The sequence below is a fragment of the Strix uralensis genome, chromosome 10 (assembly GCF_047716275.1).
Source record: "Strix uralensis isolate ZFMK-TIS-50842 chromosome 10, bStrUra1, whole genome shotgun sequence".
NCBI classification, from domain to species: Eukaryota; Metazoa; Chordata; class Aves; order Strigiformes; family Strigidae; genus Strix; species Strix uralensis.
This window is the reverse complement of record NC_133981.1, coordinates 13,820,508-13,844,286: the sequence shown is the minus strand read 5'-3', so window position 1 is coordinate 13,844,286 and position 23,779 is coordinate 13,820,508. Positions and strand designations below refer to the sequence as shown.

Sequence of the window (23,779 nt, the reverse complement as noted above, 5' to 3'; positions counted from 1 at the left end):
AGTCCTTCAGCCTCCCGCCTTCCTGCCTTTGGAAGAGGCTCTGGCATTGTGGGGTTGGATGCTGCCCTCAGGGATGCTGGGAGACTTGATGACACCAGAGACCACTTTGGTCTCCAGCAACAGGATGTCGGGCGTTTGGTCTATAGTGTCTGTAAGCAAGTGGGTCTTTAAATGTAGTACCCACCTGTGGTCCCCCCATGTCACTGTCACTCGTGGGAACAACACGCTGCTGACAACTGAGCCATTTTTTTTTTTGTTGCTCTATTTAGGAGTCTAAAATTAGGTTTGAAAATTACGGCTCTGTGGCCTTGCCCTCCACCGCACAGGAAATCTGGGGCAGAGACGAGAGCTGCAGCTGCCTTTGGGCCATTGCTCCTACCACGAGCCCGTCCTCCTCCTTTGGCTTTGGGGGGGCTCGGCTCAGGGCCACTGGGGTCTGAGACCCCCCTTTATAGACCCTGACTTAAATAATTCCTATTTGGGATGTATCTGGGAGGGATGTGTGCTTTTAATAGCTCTGTTGCTTATTAACAAGCTGCAAGTGAGATTTTCGAGATGAGCTAATGACTGCCGGTGTCGGCGGGGAGGGGAGGGGGACTGGGGTTCCCAGCAGAGGAGGTTTCCAGATGGCCGGGGGTACTTAGCACCTTCTGGTAATTGGCATCTTCTTGGCACCTCGCGCACGTAGGAATGGGAGCAGCGTGCCTCAGTCGCGCTTCTGAAGATGGGACTCTTCCAAATACCCTGATGCGAAATCACAGATAAACTGTAATTACTGGATATTCACTGAATGCAGAGTGCTTCTACTCTTTAGATTCCTTGCTTCACTCTTTGCATTCAGTTCCAACTTTCAGTAATCTAAGGTTAAACTTTTCAAGTATGTAGGTTGCCCGCTTAGCTTTAATTAGAAGACCTCTCTGTGTCCTGGGCTCCTTTAGCCACTCAGCCAAGAAGCTGATGGGGTGTTGTTTTCCCTGACTGTGTGCACAAAAATGCGTAGAGTTATTTGAGGAAATCTGAAAGAAACTGCTCGTTGTTTTGGTTTGAGGTTTTTCTTGGGGGGGAGGGGGGTGTGACTGTACTTAGATTAAACACATCTTCAAGCTGTAATAAATGTTTCCTAGCCAAGAAGATTCCACAGAGAGATTTGGGGTGTAATTACAAGGGAGGCAGGAAAGCAGTGCATGCACATCTCCAGTAGCATCCAACCACTGGATTTCTGACTTGGAGTTGACTTGATCCACAGCCAAGCTTAAATGTTCAGCAGCTCCCCAAGTTGTGGCCTCTCCTGTGAAATGCCATGTTGATGCTGTAGGAGGGAGGCAACTGGATCTGCTTCATCCTGCCTGGCAGGAAGAGTGAAAATACAAAATGATAATAGGATTTCAGCAGACAGGGGGTGGAGGGAGGAAGGTGCTGTGAGTTTTTCACTCACAGTGAGCTTTCTCCCAAACTTGCTGAACTTTGACTGTTGCAGTTGTGAAATTGGACACTATTATGTAACTGTGGTGTAGCTATTTTGTAATAAAATGTCCTTTTTGAGAGATACTTTGGTTCACTCAGGTCAGAATAATGAAAATGAGCTACTGAAGACAAATTGGGAAGGGTGGGTTATGGCAAGGAAAATCTAAAATGAGCATTTCAGGAAGCCCTGATAATCTTCGTTCTGAAATATCAAAGTGGATTGGAAATTGCCAGTCCAGGTGCAGGTGTCTTTAATGAATCTTATCAAATCAAGATGGGTTGGCAGGTGATATGGTATGACTGGAGAATGCAAATCTAAGCGATTTGTGTACCCACAAATGTTTACTGTATAATATAAGTTGTACAGGGGAGTTAATGTAGCACTAACACACAGCCAGCTCAGTGCAGAGAGTGTGATAGCTGCTCACTCACATCCAATAATGCAGGTTTTGTTGAAAAATAGGCAAAGTCAAGCTATAAACCACTTCTGGCTACAGAGCTTGTGTGCACTCTGCCAGTCTTAATGTGAAACAAGTCTCCAGAATGGGGGAGGGTGTTAGGTGTTAGATCCACACAGTGAGCTGTGGGCTGGTGATAAATACTGCCAGTGGAAGGGCAAAGCAATATTGTCTGTGATTCTAGTTTCATCCCTGTGTGTTTGCAGGATAAATAAATTAAATGGTGTGATGTTCCTCATCATGGTCTATGAAACCCAGGTTGGGTGATCCATGGACAAACATTGACCTCAAATGAAAATGCAGCTGTTCTGAAATAGCATGAGGATTTGGTGTACTGTATGTGTTCGTGTTTATAATAATGCATTTTATTTTGTTAAGGATTTGTAGAAAATTAAAGGAAATCAAAATGCCAGTTTACTTTTAAACTTCACTGTCACAGGCAGATTTGGAAGAGGAGGCCATCTGTATTTTGGTTTTAATGTTTAGAAATGGAAAAAATGGAGCCCAGATGTGGATTGGCAGCCCTGTTGATGCTGTCTCTTCAGCTCCCAGAGCAGGAAGGACATTAGACAGGATTTCTGAAGTGCTGTAAATAAGGCCCCTAGGGCATTTCTCATGCTGCGGGGCCATTTTGTTTATTAAAATAATACCTAGAATTAAAATGTACATGGTTTTGTTAACACCACTGCAAAGCAAAGAATGGCAAGTCTTGTGTTGGGCAGGGGAGTGAGGAGAGGGCAGGTTTCCGAGGGGGCAGACAGTCTTGAAGATGGGCATTACCTGCAGCTGGTTGTGCTGCCAAGGTCCACCACTCCCTTGTCAGCTGAGAGGAGAGAAGACAAATGCTCCAGACACGAGAGGTGGCTGTGGCTTTGTCCTCTGTGGGGTGGCTGTGAAAGCCTTTGTTGGGGATTAGCAGGATCCACTGGGGTACAGGGGTGGATGGGCTCCAACAAGTACTTCTGGCTTCGTCAGGATCAGCTTGGGCACTTGGCTTAAGAGAAGAGAAGAACAACTCACTGCTTCCCTGTCCTGCCAGCTCACCAGTGTCCCCAAACTCTGTTCCTTCTGCTGGTGCCACAGTGTCCCATACCAGTACTCTGGCAGCACTGGAGATCTTCCACATGTCTTTGGTCAGCTAGTCAGGAAAAAAACCTGTCACCTCATTTCTTCTTCCTGTAGCATTTGGAAGTCATACAGTTTTACTTTTCCCTCCAAAATGTATTTTCCTTTCAGAAATGCATGTTGTGAGCGTAACAGAGTCTCCACTCTTTCTTCTTTTTGTCTTCCAGAGTAAGGAGATTGGCCTACAGATGCATGAAGAACTCCTGAAAGTCACCAACGAGCTGTACACGGTGAGTAATGATCTGATCCTGCCCGTGCCTCGCCTGTGCAGTGAGGGGAACGTAGGCAGTGTCATTTGTTAGAACAAAATGTCCGTTCAGTGTTTCAGTGACTTGGAGGCTGGCTCTCCCTCCTGCCATCCTGCATACAGCCTCTCGCATGTGCTAGAAGTGTTTCACCCTTCACCGGGTTTGACGGCAGCAGAGGGGGATTTCCCAGCGGTCCTGCCATGAAGGGCTTCTGCGGCCGCATCAGGCAGCAGATCATGCCACATAACTGTGTCACTTAAGCCTAAGTGGAGATGTTTTGGGCATGATCCAGTGCGATCCCTGGTGTCTGTAATGCTGTCACCTGCCGGGCCTTCTACACCGTGTTGCCTTTAGGCCCATTTCAGTTTTCCCTTGGTTGGTGATTTCTGCTAGGTGCTAATGGCTCAGAAGTCCTGCTCTGAGCTGGCAGAGCTGATTTGTGGCTGAAACCTGACCTGCTCATGTGAGTCTGGTGGCCTGTGGATGATGGCTGAACACAACCTTCTGCTGGGGAATGCATAAAGCTTCTAGCTCATGTGTGCTCAGCTTCATCTCCCCGCTCCAAGCAGCGGTTTGGTTGCGGAGCTGTCTCTGTGCCTCCAGGTGAAATCATCCGCTGTTATTCAGGACATTGCACTTCAAGCAGGTTTTCATAGTAGGGCAGTAAAAGTCTTTATGTTGCTTCTGTCTTTTGCCCTGCAGCAATTGTTTTCTTCACTTTATTTGTGGTTTAGGATCAACAAAGCAATATAAAGTCTGTCTTGTGTTAGAAAATTGAGACGATATATTTGCTTTCTTTGGTTGTCTCTGTTACTGGTACATAAATAACACTGCAGTAGGTTTATTCCTAAACAATCATTTTATTCCATCTCTTGAAAAATAGGCCTAAACAACAGAGCATGAATGATATTATTTGAAATTTCTGCCATAAATCTTCTCTTAACAGGTTTGTTTCTGCATTGGTTGTTGAAGGATTCAGTTTTTGTGAGACCTGCAGTGTGGGTGGACAGCCAGGTTGGATTAAAAAGCCTGTGTGAGATTTGGGTGTGTGTTGTTGATGGTTGAATGTCACAAGCTGTGTTAGTGGTGGTGACTAATTAAGATTAATTACAACAGCAGCATGACAGATGCAAAACAAGGAAAGACTAACAAGGGCTGGGCTGACCTTAATACCTGTGGACCAGTGTACTCAGAACCCAAACCCAGGACAGGAGCATCACCTGAGGGACGTGGTTAGGTCAGTCTGAGGATCAGAAGTGTACTGAGGTCTGAAGTGCCTGCAGTTGGCCAAGGAAGAGCATAGAGATTAATTACGCTCCTGATGAGTCTGCGGCAAAGCTCGTCTTCCCTGGAGCTGAGATTTCCCCCCATTCACTGCTTTGCTCTGCATGCTGAGCAGAACGTGTTTGGATGGTGAAGCAGACTGGAACGGCTGGAAGAGCTTTGTGTTTGCTTTGAACTGACCTTGTTGCTAAGATAACAAACCAACGGTGTCATCTGGCTGGGAGGGAGCAGGGAAGAGACGCTCATTTCAGTAAGGATGATGAAACATGACGAAAAAGCAGGCCCAGTGGAGCCAACGTGATCATCTTAAATCTGTTCAGGGCAAACCAGCTCCCCTCCAGTCAGTAGCTTTCTGTCCTTCAGACGTCAGGTAGGACAGGCTTCACTGCACACTGGGCTTGGATGCTGAGCCACTGTGCTGGTGGTGTTTCGGGACATCTTCAGGACTGAGCTGGCGCTGGTGTGTCCATTGCCATGTGTTGGGTACCCAACAGCAGCACATTCAATAACCGTGGCTGCTGACAAAATCAGATACGGAAGAAGGATGCCTGGCTCAAAAGACGCCAGGCTGCAGCTTGTAAAATATCATTTCTCTGCTGTCAATGCAAGGAAGTCGTTTATCTTGCCTGTGGCCAAGCCTTGGATCCATAGTACGTCTGTGCCCTGGCTAGGCTGCTTTTTAAGCCTTTCAGAGGGGAATTCTGTGCACGGTGTGGAAACTATATAATTTTTTACAGGCTTCTCAGGCATTCACTGTCTCAAACTTAAGCCAAAATAACTAAATTGATTTTAATTCAGCCTTGTTGCTGTTCTGATGCAAGTCATCCTGTGGACTGTGTGTGGAAAGAACTAAACCCCCAAACCACGCTGATTTCAATCAAAAAGGAAGTAGATGGCTTTTGTTCTGAAGGAGGGGTTGCTTGTGAACGGTTTTGCACAGAAATAATTTAGCTGTGCATTAAAGCCAGCTTCATTCTTTTGATTCCTGCTTAGACTCCAGCAGGCAGATACCGAGTTGGAGTCTGTGAAGTTTGGAGGTTCTTTGTTCCTCTGCTCACAGGTCCCTTGCTGTGTTGTATGCATTCCTATCTGAAGAAGTCAGGCCTAAATATTAGGGTGAGAAAAACAGTAACCCCAGAGCACTGTTCTGGTGGTGTTTTCTGTAAGCCCTGGCAATGATGTGCAGTTTGGTGTATGGCACTAACAGTGGGCTCTTTGTATGGGCTTTGCTTGCCATAATGGAGGGCTACGGCTGCAGCGGAAGGCAGTGCCTGGAAGTCCATAGAAGTACGGTGATGTGAACCAGTGCAATGCTTTGTCACAAGGTATTATGGAAGAGGATTAACAACTGTGAGATGAATTGTATTAATTAGAATGATAGCTATAGATACGTTACCCAGGTTAAAAATAATAATAATGGTCACCATTCACTGTGTAGCAGGATGTGAATTGGCTGGAGGAAGTTTTCCCTTTCCATCAGGAGTGCTGCAATGGGGGAGGCCCTACCTCTGCGGTTAGTGGGTGTTTTCCACAAGTGTCATGCTGTAGAAATTGTTGACTGTATGTTGGTACGTTGCTCTGTATCATGCTGTAGAAATGCTCTGGAAAGATGTTTACTTTCATGCTTTCTTAAAAGAGCAGGGAGGTGGAGGTCAGCGTCTGTCTGGATTTGCCCCTTTCTCAGACCTTATGCTACGGGTGTCCCTTAGGCTCCATCCAAAGAGGAGCGGGCTGGGATCTTCGATAGGCTTTTGCCCATGGCCATGCTCATCTGTGTTTCACCCCATGTGCTGGGCCTCTCTTTGGGTCTCCTCAGCTTTGCGAGGGCCTGAGCCAGTGCTTAACACGAGTCACCCGGTTTCTGATCCGCCTCCTCTTCTGGGTCAGAACCGTAATGATGAGCTGTTTGGAAATGTAAAGGACTTTAGCTGAAGACAGCAAACAGTGCCATTGATGGCTGGTATTTTGGCAATGGCCTTTATCCAGAATGTGTTATTAATATTGGAAAACACAACTCGTGTTGTTAAATAACTAATGAACATTGGAACATATTTTTCTCCCTCCACTGCAGCTAATTAACTTATTTGCAGAAAAGATCCCAGGGACGCAGCTGTGACAGTTTTTCTTTCTGACACAATAGTATAAGACAGGGACAGTGTGACTTGACTGCAAGTGCTGAGAAGACACAAGGGAATTGTGGCTCAAAGGGCTGATTGCTGCAGTGCAGGTAGTCCCCATTCAAAATTAAGGCAGATATTAAAACAAACAGAAATATCCCCCAAATTTCCAAGCGTGAGCTGTGTGGTGTGGCAGCTGATGAGGAACGCAGTCGGCACAGCGAGCTGTTTAAGGCATCTGTTTCAACAACGTGGATGCTGAAGTCTGGGGAAAATATTTTAATGGATATTAGGTCCTTTGCATTTTGTTAAAGAGACTGTCAGAGGACTTTTAAACCTGGTTCCTATGTTACCTTTTCAGGTTCAATCAGGGGGAAAATATGGAGGAGGGAAAAGGGCCTTCGTTAAGGAAAGTTTCTCCAGTCATTAGCAGATAAGTCAGTAAGAGCCTGTGCAAAGGCACTGGATCGCAGTGGGGCTCAGACCCCCTTGCAGCACTCTGTGTGGTGGGGTCCTGCCTTGCGCTCCAGTGCCGATGTTCCCCTCGGAGCCGCAGGAGCTGTTGGAGTCAGTGGGAAGAGGGGTTACAGCAGCGTGTCCCCAGGCCTGCGGCAGAGCTGCGTAGCCATGGGTGAACAGAGACAACCGATGAGTTGTGCTGGCGTTTTTCTGGCTAGGTAACCATCTTGTAACTTTTAGATTTCACAAAAATCATGCAATTTGGACCACTGTTTAATTGCTGGGCTTTTCTGCTGCATTGCCTTAGGGCCTCTCCAGGTGCTGGAGAAACCTCTCTTATTACTGCCCGACAGCACTGAAGTGCAGGACTTTTCTTTTTCACTTTCCTCTTGAGTTTTTCACAAAAAGATGGAGACAGTGAAGATGAGGAGGGCTCAGCGAAGCCTCTAGTCTTTCTCCTTAGGAAAAACCCCAGAATTGTCTGTTTTGTGTGTGTCCTGTGATGTTCACTAGAGAAAATGCAGTTTGAAATGTGTGGTTTGAACCTGTGTTAGAATTTGCAGGATTTTGAAATAAAGCAGCTCAGAGACAAGGCACAAGCCTTTGCTTACTAGTCCTTGCAGTTGCCTAAAATTGTAACTCCCAGCAATGGCACATTTGCACAGGCTTCGATGCAGCATTTGGAGCTCGTTTGCAGCTGACGTTTGTGCTTGGCAAGAGGAGAGATCATATGTTTCAGCCTAACCTTGTCCAAGTTAAACACTCTTGGTTCCTGCTGACAACCGCAGCTGAGGAAAACTCTGTATTTTCTTCATTAAGGCTTGTGTAAAGTTACTCTGCTTTTGTGGGTTCCTGTTCCTTTTTAACTGGAGGCAAGCCTGTCCCAGCGCCGTTGCCGGTGGTGCCCAGGCACTTTGTGTGAGACTGATCTTCAGTGAGAAGTCAGGCATCCTGAGCCTTGTCAAGGCAATGTGAAATAAAGCATCCAAATCCTGAAGGGAGATGATAAAAGGGGACAACATGACTAAAGGCATAAAGAGAGAAGAGCAGATGTGTTCCACTTGCCAGCCCCATTAAAATGATCACAATGTGCCCTTAGGGCTTTTGTATCTGAAAGGAGAGGCTGTGGTAGTTTTGCCTGCAGGACTTTTCCTGACAGTAGATCAGCATGGTCTGTCCAGAGTCACTGATGGCGGTCCTGAATTTAAAGGACTGGGTGTTGTTGCAGTCCACCCTGGCACTGACTGTGCTTACCAGCAGCAGCAAGAGGAGAATTAAGTCATGATAGGAGACAAAGACGGGATTTACTGTCAGGATGGTGATGCGGGGGTTATGGTGATGAGTTGGTTTAGCAAGGTCAGGTGCAGGAACAGAGGATTGGGTCAAAAGTGACTGGGTTGACTTGGGCCACCTCACAGTCTCATGTCACGGAGACCCCATCCCAGCCTCAGAGCACTGGAAGTTATTTCTCATGTCCCTGTAGGAAGATCCAGAGTGCTCCTTGAATGCAGGTGTGTGCTGGAGGCACATCTCAGCCCGTCCCTGCAGCAGGGTCTGAGCGAGGATAATGGTGCTTGCACCAGCTCTGTGCCATTTTGAAATAGAGCTAGTGATGGGGTTAACTTTATGGGCTTTTCCGTCCCACCTTGTTGTTCCTTAATGCCATAGTGGCCTCAAACAACCCTGGCACAGCTGAGACTGCTCTGCGCTGCCCACAGTTGTTGCCTTCTCCTGTGCTGATGCTGCCTGGGGCAAGCAACTCAAACTTGTGTCTCCTCAGGTGATGAAGACCTACCACATGTATCACGCTGAGAGCATCAGCGCTGAGAGCAAGCTGAAGGAGGCAGAGAAGCAGGAGGAAAAGCAGTTCAATAAGTCGGGGGACATCAGCGTGAACCTGCTACGGCATGAGGACAGGCCTCAGCGGCGGAGCTCTGTCAAGAAGATTGAAAAGATGAAGGAGAAGGTGGGTGAGAGGGAAGGAGGGGGCAGCCAGGCTGGGATCGGGGCTCCCTGGGCAGGTGGGTTTGCCTCTGGCCCTGCCTGTTTCCATGCAGCCATTCCTGTGTCCCTGGGAAGGGGTTAGGGGGGTTGGTGACTGGTGTGTGTGTTTTGCTGAAGGGAAGTCTGAGAAGGCCATAGTGAATCTCTTTACTGCTTCCTGGCTGTGGAGAAGTGCCAAAACCAGCGGGTAGCAAGGATTTGACCCAAAGTTGGGCTGACACTGCTCAGCACGAAATGGGGATGGAGGTCACCGGGCAGCGCAGCCTTGGAGGGGGTGGTGGACCCACACGGGAGCCACGTGGCCTCCTGCGACACCTTCCAGGCTGATTAAATCTGGAGAAAAGGGCTGAGAAGGGTGGCTGGGGCAGCCTCAGAGGCTGACAGCTCCGAGAGCACATGGCAGAGATGCCGTGGGCTGGACCATGCCCTGGCTGGAACCCAAGGGCTCTGACCGCACCAGTGTGTCTGCCTTGGCACAGCCATGCTTTCTGATCCAGACACGGGACCCTGCTACGGGGGGCTGTGGTTTGTTCGTGACTTGTTTTTTTTTAAAAAAGTGCTTTTAACAATGAGCAACAGCTGTCCCGGGGTTCCTTCAGTCAGAGACTTGTGTCAGGCAACAAAAAGGGTAGGATGTATAAAATAACAGTGTTTCTTCCTCTGCAGACTGGGAGTTAAAGTGCAGCATTTAGTTGGCTTTGCTAGTCAAAACACTTAACTCCATTCTGGCTTCAGCAAATCCCCCCAGATCCCAGGATGTCCAAAACTCTCATTTTTCTGTTAATTTCAGAGAAAAAGCAATAGCTTCCCCAGCTGGGAAGTGTTTCCTTGTGTGTTGACCCACCACTGGGACACTGTCTAGCAATATGGTTCTTTGAAGGGTTAATCTTTTGTGCTAAACCTTTAGACTAGTGATCTGTCTGAGCAAATGCCCCAGATCTGAGCACATCTGCTTTCCTACAGAGTTTTGAATTCTGGGTGCTGTTCTGAATTTTGTAGCTTGGGCCTCTGGGCCAGATTCCACTTTGATACAGCTGCGTAAATCTGGAGTGAGTCCAAATGTATGTCAGTGTTTCTGGGAGGAAGATTTGGCCCTCTAATTTTGATTGATGCCAAAACCTCCATGAAAGCACAGATGAAGGAAGAGCAGCTGTGCTCAGGATGCGCTGGGTACATCTGAGCAGAATGCACTCGTTGTGCGCTGGCTGTCGGCACCAGGGATGTCCAGATGCAATCTCCTCCATCCTGGCAAGGGTGCCTGTTTTCATACCTGATAGCAAATTTTATTAATTAGCACATCCCACCCTGGCTGCAGGGTGCTGTGTGGCCCTGCAGCAAGAGAAGCTGTGAAAGTACCATCCCATTTGTGATTTGACATTCCATTTTGCTTTTTCAGAGACAAGCCAAATATTCTGAAAACAAGCTGAAGTGTACAAAAGCCAGGAACGACTACCTGCTGAACCTGGCAGCCACCAACGCGGCTGTCAGTAAATACTACATCCACGATGTCTCTGACCTCATCGATGTAAGTGCTTCCTCTCCCTGCGTGCATCCGGCCCCTTTTCTACTGATAAGCTCACAGCTAAATCTTAAGCATGGTTTGCACAATGCAGAATTCCTTACTGCTACAGTTGCTTCAATGACCACATAAATAACTGACCTATAAGTACCAAGTTAGTCTTCTGGCTTCATCATTACCTAAATCTATGATTTAAAAATGTGCTGGAGTGTTTATCTCCTTTACAAACACACTAACATATACTTATTCTTCTAAGCATTAATTAAAGTAAGTCTGATGCAAAACCCCTGATGATTTCAAGATTTTGAGGTATGAGAAAATGTCCTTAGCATGTCCTTTTTGTTGTCTTTATTATTTAAGATGTATTTAGCCATATTAAAAAACTAATAATGTGATCATGGAGACATGTGAACATCAAGATATGATAACACCTTGATTTGTTTTGAGGTTTCTGCTTTTGTTGTATATATTCTCTCATTTATTTTTCAAGCAAGAATGACTTATTTTCATGGAGTTTGGGGGACTTTGATTTTCTGGAGAGTTGCCGAGTTCTGGCTGTTTATATTATTCCTCCCAACTTTATTTCCTTGCTGACACTTCCACTGGAGTCAGCAGATGGCTTTTCTTCTGCACTCCAGGAATCCCTTCAGGGGACTTTAACTAGAGCATCTTCAACTCTGTGCAGCTAAATTCCCCTAATTATATATTCTGTTCACCAAAGAAAACAAAATATCGGATGTGTGAGCTGTACACGGTGTCCCAATTTTAAATCCCCAAAGGAAGAGCAGTTCATTTGAACAGACTTTTGCACAAATTCAATATATTTTGCAAGAGCGTGGCAAGAAGTGTTTCGGCATGTTCCAGAGGAAGGAGATCCCATTCACTGTGTCCCACTAGTTCTGGAAGTGGTTAAAGACAAGACGGCCATCAGAGCCAGCAGCACTAGCCTTTCTGTAGGTGTGTAAGCCGCATACGGGAAATGAAGAAAACATATTTTTAGATGTAGTTTTAAAGTTAGTGTTTTAATCTTAGTACATTTAACAGCCTTTCGCTCTCAGGAACGATGGTGCTGTTTGCAGGCACTGGGTCAGTACTGTGGCAGCCCACAGGACGTGGGTCCTCTGCCCCATGGGGTGTTCTGTGGGATGCAGCAGCGGGGCTCTGAGCAGAGAAGGGGAATTTTGCCTTTGGTTGAGCGCTGGCAGAGCTCGTGGTGCAGCAGCGTGAGGGCGGTGCAGGGCCCCGGGCTTCTGTGTGGGGATGCAGGTCTGCAGGGAGAGTGAGTGCAAAGGGGCTTCGTGGTAGGAACAGAGTTTTGGTTTCACTCAGAACCTGGCTGTCCATGCTCTAATGGGATCCTGGCAGTGTCCCTATATTGCAGTGATGCAGATTTTCCTGGCTCTTCCCCCCGGCATCACCAAGGGGGATGATTAACGATGTACCAGGCTGTCTTTCTGGGCCATGGGAGGGGTGATGGGGGCTCTCGCACACTCTTCCTATCAAACACAAATTGCCATGTGCAGTTTTTTGATTTGTACGCAAATCTGAACTGTCAGGACACTGGAGCAGCTAATTTAGCAGCGTTTCCCCCAAATCCCAGATGGCTCAGTGTCATCTATTAGGCACAGCCTTGACATTTCTTGTGCCCTCGGCGTCACCGCAGAGTAGTGACTTTTATAACAAAGCCATTCTGCTAATCTCCCGCTCTGGCGAGAAAGAAGGTCCCAGCTGCTCTGGGAGAGGGTGGAGAGTCCTCCCAGGGCTGGCGTTTTAATGAGAAATGTAAAACTCGATCAGAGGCGCTGTGAAGTGGCACAGAGCGCATCTATCCCTCCCTCTGTCTCCAGTGGCCTTTTTGTTTTGTCCTTTAGAAAGGAAGGGAAGAATATAGAGACAGATCAAATTACCCTTGGACTTAAAGTACACTGTTGTGCCTCCCTCGAAAGAGGCATGTGTTTATATTAAAACGCCCAGGCTCCTCTCTCATTTCTGTCATTAACTATGTGACCAAGTTAATCTCTTTGGCCACATATGTGAAGTGGAGATAAAGCTGCTTATCCATCCCTCTGGAGTTCTGTGTGAAATGGCTGCAAAATATTTTGAAGTGGTCGCATGAAAGATATCGCTAGATTTAGCAGAGTAAAATGTAGCAGTCGGTGTCGATACGTACTGATCCACCGGTACTTGTGCAGCCTCCTGTAAATCCTTTTGAAACAGCAGTTTGCTTCTCTGTGGATTAGTGTGTTTGCCGTATCTGGGACAAACAAGCAAGTAAAGGAGGGGAATTCTGAGGCATTTAATATGGCACATTACTGCCAAATTGTTCAGCCCCTAGAAAACTTAGCTGATGGCATTGTCATTTTTCACACGGTCAAGTGATGCTGAGTCAAGTTAGGAAACAGAAGCAGCAGTCAAAATTGTTATGCCAAAAATCTTCAGTTGGTTTTGCTTACCTCACAGTAAAGCTCTAGGTTTTGCAGCAATGTCAAGAGGGTAGAGGCCAGAAAGTATAATCTACGTGTGAATGCATGTTATATCTTTAAAGAAAGAGTGAAGAAAAAATTAGAGGGGAAAGGGAAGGGAGCAGAGCAAATATGGAGAACTGTTGTTTTCCAGCTAGTGCTGGGTACTGTGGAGGACTAGGAGTTAGGCTGCTGTTACCTGGTAAGTGAAGTGATGGATGCAGACGAACTGGGACGCTTGGGTTTTGCTCCAGGATTTGCCACTTGCCCAGGTGAGGCACGCAGTGAGCACTGTGCTGACAGCCTTGGCGGTGGGACTGGCTGCGCTGGGCGGTTGGGCACCGTGGCTGCGTTCCGTGTGCCGTGTTCAGCCTCCCTAATAAGAGGGAGACTCTAGAGTGCTGAAGCCACAGACCACTTTATTAGGATCTATTTTCAGGCATCTCCTGCAGCTCGTGTCGTCGTCATTTCCATCAGTGGCTAATTGCCTGGGCATGTCTGTGCCTGCAGAGCCAGCACCAGCAGCAGCTCCGCTTTGTGCAGCACTTTCCCTGTGTGATTGCACGGGGACGTTCCCCCGGCCTGGGCAGCTCTGCGTGACGCCACTGGCTTTAATGAAGAGTTGCTGATTTATACAAGCAGAGGGTCTCTTCTGGGGAGGTTTGCTCTGTTGTTTGAAGCCATTTTTTCAGCACAAAGAGCCTTTCAGTTCCACAGAGGCACAGAGGTTCCTCCCACACTGTCCTTTGAGTGGGCTTTCTGCCAGATACCAGGCTTCTGCCAGCCCTAAGAGCCAGGTATGTTTTATCATGGAAACCCCATGCAAACCATCACCATCACCACACTGTCATGCGGAGCCACATCTGTAACTCAGAGCTCGCACTCTTCCAGGGAGGAGTGCCTGTACGGCAGCTTCCATGCTGTGCGGCTGCAGCTAGGAGATCTGGCTTCGGGGTATTTTAAATAAAGTCAACAGTGCAGCAATAAAAAGAATAAACAGCTTTCATCAGGAGGAATTAGGCTGTCTCAGGAGGCTCAGGGCACTTTACTGCACGGCTGCTGTGTCCCTGCTACCCGATTTCCCGCAGAGACGGCAGTTTGGGAATGCCACCAGCAGCCCGCGGCACCTGAGCTGGTCAGCTCTACCGGGGAGGGACCTCTGGGAAATAGCAAATGCGTGTTTTTAGGAGGTGCTGTCATTACCTTTGCAGAGAGCTGTGAGATGAGGAACTAGAGGTGCCACACAGCCACCTGAGTGCGAGTTGCTTTGCAGTGGGAGGCTGCAGTGGATGCCGGTGAGCGTCCCTGACGTACGCTGGGTACGCATGCAGGGGATGGGGGGCTTGCTGCTGTGCCCTGAGTCGGTGAAAAACAAAAACCTCAGCTGCCGTGGTTGCAGAGTTCACCCTTGAGCTTTAATGGTGGGTGCAACAAAACGTGCCTGAGCTTGCAGAGAGCCCCAGGCATAGTCCTGGTGTGTGAATTGTCCAGGCAAGGCAGAGGTTGTCAGTGGTAGTGGGCAATAAACCCAGAGATGTCCATATGCCATTGAAAGTTTCATGCATTTTAAGAGCATAAATGGAAGAAAAAGGATTAGATTTGTATGATCTTTTTCAACACAGAACTTCTGTGAATGAAGAGAGGAGGGGAAAGAGGTGCATTTGCTTGATCTCCTTTCAGGAATTTGACATAATTTTTTTCATATACCAGTACCCTGGTTTAGTAAACTTACTACTCTTCTATATGCAGGTTAATAATAATAGCTACCTGTTTGTAAGCAGGAACTGTGAATCATCAGACTCTAATAACTAAGCTGTTCTTAGAGTACTATATTAAACTGAAAGAAACCAACCAATACATATTTCTTAAATTTTGCTGGTCCTGGCTTTAATAATATGGTAAAACTACATTTTTTGCCAAAATTTGCACATAGTAAACAATTTATTCCTCATGTGGATTCCACATACGTTAGAACTGGCTTGCTAAATTAAGTACATGTGCTGATTGTTTTATGATTTAGAAGTGTCATGCATTCTGTAGGTTTTACGGCCTGAAGACTGTGATCAGTCTTTGTCTGATAGACCTTGTTAGCTTGGTACAAAAAAGCAACAGTACTTCAGAGAAAAGAATTTCTTGACACTTTGGGTTGCTTTTCTCAGTAGCTTGAAAGAATAGGCTGAAGGTCTTATTGTCCTTTAAAAGATTAACTTACCAATGCATTCATCTCAAAACCAAAACACCAACACCACCCCCCAAACAAACAAAACCCCTGACCCTCAAAAACCCAAACCACCAAACAACTGAAAAACCCATTAAAACCCTAAGAAAATGCACATGGGAGAGGGAGTCACTATAGAGAGAATAAAGAGCAAAATAAAATGTAGGTTAAAAATCCTCCAGAAAGAAACCTACTCCGGGGACCATAGAGTTAATTAACTATAGCTAAATTCAAAAAGGACTACATAATATTTGACTCTGTAATACTCATAGTTAAGGAACCTTTGATTAGAAATAATCAAATCTCATGCTTCAGGGCGTGAGTTGATTACTGCAAGGGTCAGGGAGGATCCTGTCCTTCCCCTGCCGTATCCACACAGCATTCCCTGTTTGGCTAAAAATAAATCAGTTGTTCAGGAGTTTTTATGTCTTTGTTGCTGCCTCAGGCAAAACACCGAACTTGATGGACCAAGACTGTTCCGTTGGAAAAGATTGATGGTAGCTGTTGAGCACTGCAGGCCAGGCCAGGGCGTGCACGAGGGACCCTTCACTCAGTTCAGGAAAGACTTTAAAAACATGTACGTGTCTGTGGGTGTAGGAGAAAGCCAGCCTGGTAGCGGACATAACATCCACCTGGTGCTACAGCATGGGCTTCCCGATTCCTGCCTCAGAGTCCCCCGTTTAATGTGTTATGACAGTTTACATACTCTATAACAACAGCATGGTTTTGCTGTAAATCAGAAATACGGGAACTTGTGGGTTGGTCGCGTGCTGTCAGACGTGCGGGTCGCACCCGCACCCTGCACAGCCATTCACTCGCAGTGCCAACGCTTGGAGCTGCAGCTGGGCCCCCCTCAGTGTGCTCGGTGTCCCGGGGAGAGATGCCAGTGTTGGCATTTTGGGGGCAGAGGAAGGATTTTGCCAGGCAGTGCTGGGCTGCAGTGCACTCCTGCGCGGCGAGGGGACCTGCATTCGGGTTGGTTTCAGGCTCCCTCTGCACCCTCTGCGTTTGGCAGAGGAGCTGCTCGATAGGGTTGGGCAGGCCTCAAAATGCTGAAGCTTAAAAGATGGGGTCAGTCTGGGGGATAGTGCCTTTATATTTAAAATAGTGCACTTTCCGGGCTGCACCCACTTTACGGTGGTGAACAGTTCAGAGACCCTCAGCCCCACCCCGGGCACGATGTGGTGAGTGCCTCCATCGCTGCATCTCAGCATCCCCAGTAGCCAGCTCCCACCCAGCATCAAACTTGCTGGGGAGTATTAGGGGTAATATTCATCAAAGGGAGACAGTCCTCACATTTATTTGGTTCTTCCCATCTTTTCTGAGCAATTATTTGTGGTTGCTGATGCATCTCAGCCCTTTCTGCCTTCTCTTGGTGTGGTTTAATTTCCTTTGCTGCCCAGATCCATCTTACAGCGTGCAGAGCCTGTTTGTTGTGGTGGAGTGTTGCTTTTCTACGAGCATTTATCATACCTTGGCTGGAATACCTCTTGTAGCAGGGTTTGTTTCAACACTGTTTTGCTTTGAGGGAAGTGCAGTGACTGCAGGCTGCAGACGTGTGACCATTTTGTTTTCTGCATATTTAATACTTAGCAAATAAATGTTCTCCATAAACCCAAATGAGAACAGAAGCAGTTTGTATTCTCTTTGAACATTTCTCCTAAGATCTGAAGATACTTTCAGGTGTGAGTTAGGCTCTCACACAATACCCAGCATTGTCACAGCCAAACACCATCCTGGTTATTTCATGCCTTGCAACAGACACGTAAAGTATCTTTTAACTGTTTAACCAGTGAGGAAGTGAGACAGATGCATCAGTAGCTGGGAAAGCATTCCATTCCCTCTGGAACCCAGTACAGTTGCAGCCTCGGCCATGTAAAAACCCTCAACACTTCTGCAGAGCTTCATCGTTTGTACTAAACCTCATCAGGTTCCTCGGGACCCGCCAGCCTCTGTCCTCGCTGCCGTCACCTCTCTTGTGGAGGTGGTGTCTAATTCGTGGGGCTTGGAGTGGCTGGCCTGGTGCATCGGGGGATCTGCCATCGACCTGCCTGAATACATGAGGAGGGCGAACGGAGCAGCAGGGCTGTGTCGGGACGTCTGCCTGTCCTGCAGGGACGGGGCAGCGCTCTGCCAGCGTGGAGGAACGTCTGAAGGTCACTGCTGGAGTGCCGAGTGGTTCGGGCTCCCGTATTTTCCACCCGCTGGATGTTGCTTTGTTAAAGTGTGGCCTGTTTTCCTGTGCTGGGGCAGGCTGGTGCCTCAGCTCTGATCGGTGGCACAGCTTACCGCCTCAACCGTTTAGACCATCCCAGGTCTGATTTTCCCAAAAGATCACCCTCAGCACGCAGCATGACCAAGTCCTGGGAAAGAGCTGGCTCTCCCTTGGCCAACTGATTGTGGCTGCCCAAGGGAAGACGTTGAGATGCTTGTGCTGGGACAGAGACTTTCCTCCCAGATTTGGGAGAACCTTTTACAGAATCACGGAATCGTCTAGGTTGGAAAAGACCTTGAAGATCATCCAGTCCAACCATCAACCCAACATTAACAGTTCCCAACTACACTATATCCCTCAGCGCTATGTCAACCCGCCTCTTGAACACCTCCAGGGATGGGGACTCCACCACTACCCTGGGCAGCCCATTCCAATGCCCAACAACCCGTTCTGTAAAGAAATGCTTCCTAATATCCAGTCTAAACCTTCCCTGGCGCAACTTGAGGCAATTCCCTCTTGTCCTATCACTTATTACTTGGTGAAAGAGACTCATCCCCATCTCTCTGCACCCTCCTTTCAGGGAGTTGTAGAGGGCGATGAGGTCTCCCCTCAGCCTCCTCTTCTCCAGACTAAACACCTCCAGTTCCCTCAGCCGCTCCTCGTACAACATGTGCTCCAGACCCTTCACCAGCTTCATTGCCCTTCTTTGGACACGCTTGAGTAATTCAATGTCCTTTAATATCTGTATATCTAATATACCTTTTAATATCTGTTTCCACTCCTGTGTCTAAAATGGGGTTACTGGCACTGGCGTTAATGGCTAGCGGTGGTCTTCTGCAGCCCCTGGCCCCTCCTCCGGTGCATCTCTGCGGTGGGAGACACACACACATTTGGCTGCTTCCACAGTGTTTTGGCCAAAACCAGCTTGCTTGAGCTCCAGGGTGTCAGTTTGTTTCTCAAGTTGAACACTGTAATATTTCCACCCCTTGCAGGGGTGTTACCAGACTTAATGAATTAATATATGGGGAGCTTTGAGGTCTCCAGATGAAAGGCACTGCAGAAGGGCTAAGGATCATTATTTGTGGTTCTAATTTATTTTCCATCAAAGGGATGAGGGGGGTGAGAAAATGCCATTTGTTCTGGAGCTGGGAACAGGAGTTTGAAGTCTTTCTTTTCTTTCTTTTTCTTTTCCCCTCCCCTTTATGTGTTTCTCTGGGAATTTCGTGGAAGTCCCTGCTCTGTCTTTTCTTCTCTGGGCACCAGTGTGTGAAGCAGCCAGCACGGTGCTAATCACCAGAGACTTCAAGGGCCGAAGCATGTCAGGAAAATGCCTGCCCTGGTTTTCAGTAGCAACTGATTTCTGGGTACTGCAAATAACTGCTAGCTTCAGCATGAGTAAAGGGAAGATTTCACACAGAATTTTTTCTCAAAACAGTCTGGCAATACCCTGAGCCCTGTCTCCTCAGATTCTGTGGCATTCAGTGGTTTTCCTTTGTAATAGCTCAGTTTTGTATGCTTTGGGAATTCCCACCCTTGAACAGTGGCAGATATTTCTCCTGGTATTATTTTTTGTAGTCAAGTAGCAGTAATTTCTAAGGGGGTGGGAGAATGACAGCAAGGGGGTGAGAGGTGCACTAGGAAACGTGTGCAATCCTGTTATTGGGGCGCAGAACTGCAGTCAGCTGGCCGTGGTGGCAGCAAAGGAGGTCTTCCTCCAGCGTCGGTGTGGGGGTCTCAGCCCTGAACCCCCCTTGGTGATGGGTTGTGGCAGCCCCCTCAGCCATGGCTTGCTGATGGTTGAGGGGACCAGGTCCACGCTCGTGGTCCGAGCGCAGAGCTTGCCTCTCGTTGCCCGTGGCTGTGAGCTGCCCAGGCACTGCTGCTCCCCCAGCCGGGGCTGCTCGGGGTGCTCCCAGGCATGGCTGAGGGGAGCAGGGCAGCTGTGGTGCTGCATTGCCTCGGCGCATCTGTTTCTGTGAGCAGCCCGGGAGCAGTCGTACAGGCGGTCATGCTAAAATTGTCTCGTGGGAGAGACTCGCAGTGCTAGAATGAGGCTTCGCCCCAAGTGGCAAATAGAAATTCACCCTGATTCCTCGATTTTTGTGTTGCTTGCTGATTTATGAAGGCAGAGCTATACCAGTCCTTAACTGCCCATGTTTTCAACTAATAAGATTAGAAGCTAAATAGAAGCAGGATAAATGGTGGATTATGACCATTCGATAGTTCCTGCAAAAATCCTCATTATTGTACGTGTGGTTTAACTGCTTTAAAAGACAAGATAGGGATAGGCAGACTGTGCTCATATATCTGTGAGGAGGAATCGGCCTGTTATGGTTTTACTGCTGCTTTTAGCACAGACTAAACCAAATACAACTCTGCGTGTGACTTGATCTGAGCTGAGGTCTGTCTCTTCAGATTGGCAGAAAGTGTGAGATGACTTCTTTGGTTGGAGCTGCTTGTGGCACCAGCTGAGTTTTCATATTTCACTTCGAGTTTATGAATACTGAAAAAGAATCACTTTTTGTGCCTTTCTGCACTGGTTCAGTAATGCCTGTGGGTGCCATAGAGCTGGAGAAGGTGCCTCTGAAATGCCAGCTCCCAGCAGGGAGTTCTGCCGCTGTGGAAAAGTTGGTCTCATTTGGGGTTGTTGAGATTACACTAGCAATCTTTCTTATCTTTTCTGTAGCTTTTTGTGCCGTGCTGGTCCTCTTGGCGGTGGTTTTGGTGGGACTATGCTGGAGTTGAAGCTAGCTCACCACATGCCTGCCTGTGCTGTGCCGGGCTGGTTTTGGTTACAGCTCAGACAGTGAGGACTTCCTACCTCTCATGTCCCAGAGACAGTTGCGCTTCAGTTTTGCACTGCAGCCCTTATGTTTTGCCGCGCTCTCCTCGCAGCCCCATGAGCGTGGCTCAGGCTGATGAGCCTCCTGCTTCCAGCATCCTCTCTCTTGCCTTTCCCCGCAGAACAGTATCTGTTGACCTCCAAATTTTGGGTGCTCCTTTGGTGTCTGTCCTTGCTGCCCAGTCCCAGGGCCGCCCGCTCACAGCAGAGCCAGCCGGTCGGCGTGGAGCCCTGTTTGGGTGGTGCCAGGGCTCCCGTCAGGGACTGGGAGGAGAGTTGCTAAGAGTTGCTTTTTGCTCAGCTGTGATTAAGTGTTCATAGCAGCAAATCCCTGTGCTGTAGCTATACTTAACATGCCAAACTCAATTATATTGAGAAGAGAGTTTAAAAACAGGCTTTTGTCTAATGTACAGTATTTTGGCAGCAATTAGCTCTGAGTTTTATCATTTTCCCCAAGGTGAACATGAGAACGATCAGTTATGCATGAGAAGCTGCTCTGTCGTGAGAGAGGAAGGCAGCTTCCTAGTGAGGATAAAAGGGTTTGCACGTACCACAGGACACGTTTTTCAGTGCCACCTTGCTTGAACATCCGTCTGTATTTGGTAACTTTGGGAAATGGTTTCTTTGTGTAAAAAGCACTTGCGGGGCAGTTCACAGGGTGAGAAGGAAAGCTCTGGGGACAAGCAGTGGCACAGGCCTTCTGGCCATTTCTTTCCTGGGGGCCTCTGCCGGGCACAGGTTTTGCCTGTGGGGCCCCTGTGGTCACACTAGCCCTGGAGCTGAGCAGGTAGCCAGGGAAAACTGTGCTTTTGGATGATTTTTTTTTCTTCTGTCCTGTCTGAGAAGATCCTGTTCCCTTCCCAATAAAATGAAGGGTATTAACCCCTGGTGTCATGGTGAGGGTCCAGCGCAGGGTCACTGTACTGTTGGGCTGTTTGTTCCCTGGTACCTCTTCTCCTGCAGTCCTCTTTCCTTCTTGCCTTTTCAAATGGTGTTGCAGTGTGCTGTTAAATGTACCCCAGTACGACAGGGCTGGTGTTCCTCTGGTTCATGCAGTGTTCTTTTGGGCATTTTAACATACACATGACCCTCCAGAACAAGGGGTGGGAGTGTTTGTTTGACCAGACCCTTCCTCGGTGTTTCTCAGTGCTGTGATCTGGGATTCCACGCCAGCCTCGCTCGGACCTTCAGGACATATCTGTCTGCTGAGTACAACCTGGAAACCTCCCGCCACGAGGGCCTGGACATCATCGAGAACGCTGTGGACAACCTGGATGCACGGAGTGACAAGCACACCATCATGGACATGTGCAACCAGGTCTTCTGCCCTCCACTGAAGTTCGAGTTCCAGCCTCACATGGGGGACGAGGTAGCGTACTCACCCGAGGGGCTGCAGAGGTGCCTTGCAGCCTGGCCTGCGCTGGCTTCCTCCTCTTAACCACCACCATTAAATTATTTCTGACTCCTTATCCCTCTGTGCTGTCCTCACATGCTGCTATTCATGTTTCCTTTCTTAATGAGAAGCTTGGCTCATTAGGGCTCCTCCTTTCGGCCTGCCTCTTGCTCCATATCTCTCCCAATTAGGAAGCCTGTGGTGTGATTCTCAGCTGAACTGCCCAACAGATTTGTAAAGTGGAGCTTTGATTTATCTGCTGTAATTAGAAGACTTCAGAGTGCAGCTTCCAAATGCCGGGTAGAAAATGCTTTGTGCTGGCCCAGGTCCAGAGCACTGCTGGTTAGAAACTGGGCAATACAGCCTTCCTGGAGGCTGTGAGGAGCTTGCAGGTGCTGGAGAGAATAATTTAGGTATTTAAATGTGTATGTCTGGTCAACGCACAACCCACTGAATGCTCTGTCCTCTCTGTTTCAGGTGTGTCAGGTCAGTGCCCAGCAGCCTGTGCAGACCGAGTTGCTGATGCGGTACCACCAGCTGCAGTCACGACTCGCCACCCTCAAGATAGAGAATGAAGAGGTAAGAAGTCACTCTGGGTCTCGTGTTTGGCCTTGTAGGCAGCATTGCTCAGCCTTTTGCTCATCATGCAGCGGGTTTCCTGGTGTGCTCAGGTGTGGAGCCCTTCCAGCGGCAGTGCTGAGAGCTCCCACTGACTGCAGCTAGCGCAGGAGCAGGTCCAGTGCTTAGGAGCCGGCTGGTGGCTGGTTGTTTTGGCTAAAGATGTGTCACTTTCCCAGCCTGCTTCAAAACCACACTGTCTTCTGTTTCTGATAGGTGCGAAAAACTCTGGATGCCACAATGCAGACATTGCAGGACATGCTGACGGTAGAAGATTTTGATGTTTCAGACGCCTTCCAGCATAGTCGCTCCACTGAGTCGGTTAAATCAGCTGCATCAGAGACCTACATGAGTAAAATAAACATTGCCAAGAGGAGAGCCAACCAGCAGGAAACTGAAATGTTCTATTTTACAGTGAGTCTCATCTTGGGTGCTACAGGACAGAAAGCATTAATTGCTAGGGCTGAGTCCCATTTTAAGTGCTCATTAGTGAAGGGCAAGAACCAATTCAGCCTCTAAGTATTTGTTTTCTCTTTGATTGGGGGTTGGAATGCATTTCTCGGTGGCAGGGCAGTGCGTAGGGACTGACAGTCCAGTGTCTGCCTTTGAAGGAACAGCTGGAGCAACTAGTTGTGACCAAAACCGAACACGGCTCAGGAGAGTGGCTCAGAGCAGGGCAGCAGACTCCAGCCAACCCCGCAGTGTGTTGCCATTCAGGGTCTGTTCTGGAGGCCTTTACAGTACTGAGCCACCAGCCAAGCCTTCCTTTTCTGGCTTACACAGCTAAAATCTGCCCTTGGCCCATGGATGAACTAGACGGTGACTTGCAGCTCACACAGGGCATTGGAGGAGGCTGTGACAGCCTGGCGTTGCCATGCCTCGCTGTCATCTGTGTGCTGAGCAGAGGCAGCCGTGCTGTGTCTCCTTGCAGCCTTGGTTTGGTAGCTCACTTCCAGGCAGATCTAAGGTTCTCTGTTATAGCACTTGTAACTTAAGTAATGAGCCATCAGTGCAGCAGAAGTAGCCCTCATTTAAGCATGGTTAGTAGGCTAAAGTTAATAGTATCTTGTGAGATATTACAGATGTGTAGAAAAGCTTCAACTTTCTCTTAATCGTAGTATTATTCCAATCCAGGGGGAAAAAGGTTGCAGTTTTTGTTTTGAGTTGTGCTTGTTTTTTTTAAAATGCTTTTTGCAAGAATTTGATCTTTCCCATTCTCTGTCTTTTGTTTTCCCTCTCTGTCTCCCTCACTCCTCTTATCTGTAAGACTGCTTGCTCTCCGGTGCTACTGGGCGTCAGAGGGTCTCACAATGAAACGAGAAGTTGTGCTGTGCCGTTAGTGTCGCCTGGTGC

The 23,779-nt window shown here is 48.0% G+C and overlaps 1 protein-coding gene across 4 annotated transcripts in view; it reads left to right on the top strand.

The window, feature by feature from the left end:
* Window positions 1-23,779, top strand: part of SRGAP3 (SLIT-ROBO Rho GTPase activating protein 3) — a 125,346-nt gene that overhangs the window by 74,346 nt on the left and 27,221 nt on the right. For all 4 annotated transcript variants that reach the window (XR_012630259.1, XM_074879241.1, XM_074879240.1 and 1 more), the window contains exons 4-9: window positions 3,215-3,277; window positions 8,936-9,121; window positions 10,556-10,684; window positions 21,563-21,784; window positions 22,286-22,387; window positions 22,643-22,840. Coding sequence is in view for 3 of the 4 variants with exons in the window: in XM_074879241.1 (XP_074735342.1) it covers window positions 3,215-3,277; window positions 8,936-9,121; window positions 10,556-10,684; window positions 21,563-21,784; window positions 22,286-22,387; window positions 22,643-22,840 (900 nt within the window). In the remaining variant the exon portion in view is untranslated. The remainder of the gene's footprint in view (window positions 1-3,214; window positions 3,278-8,935; window positions 9,122-10,555; window positions 10,685-21,562; window positions 21,785-22,285; window positions 22,388-22,642; window positions 22,841-23,779) is intronic.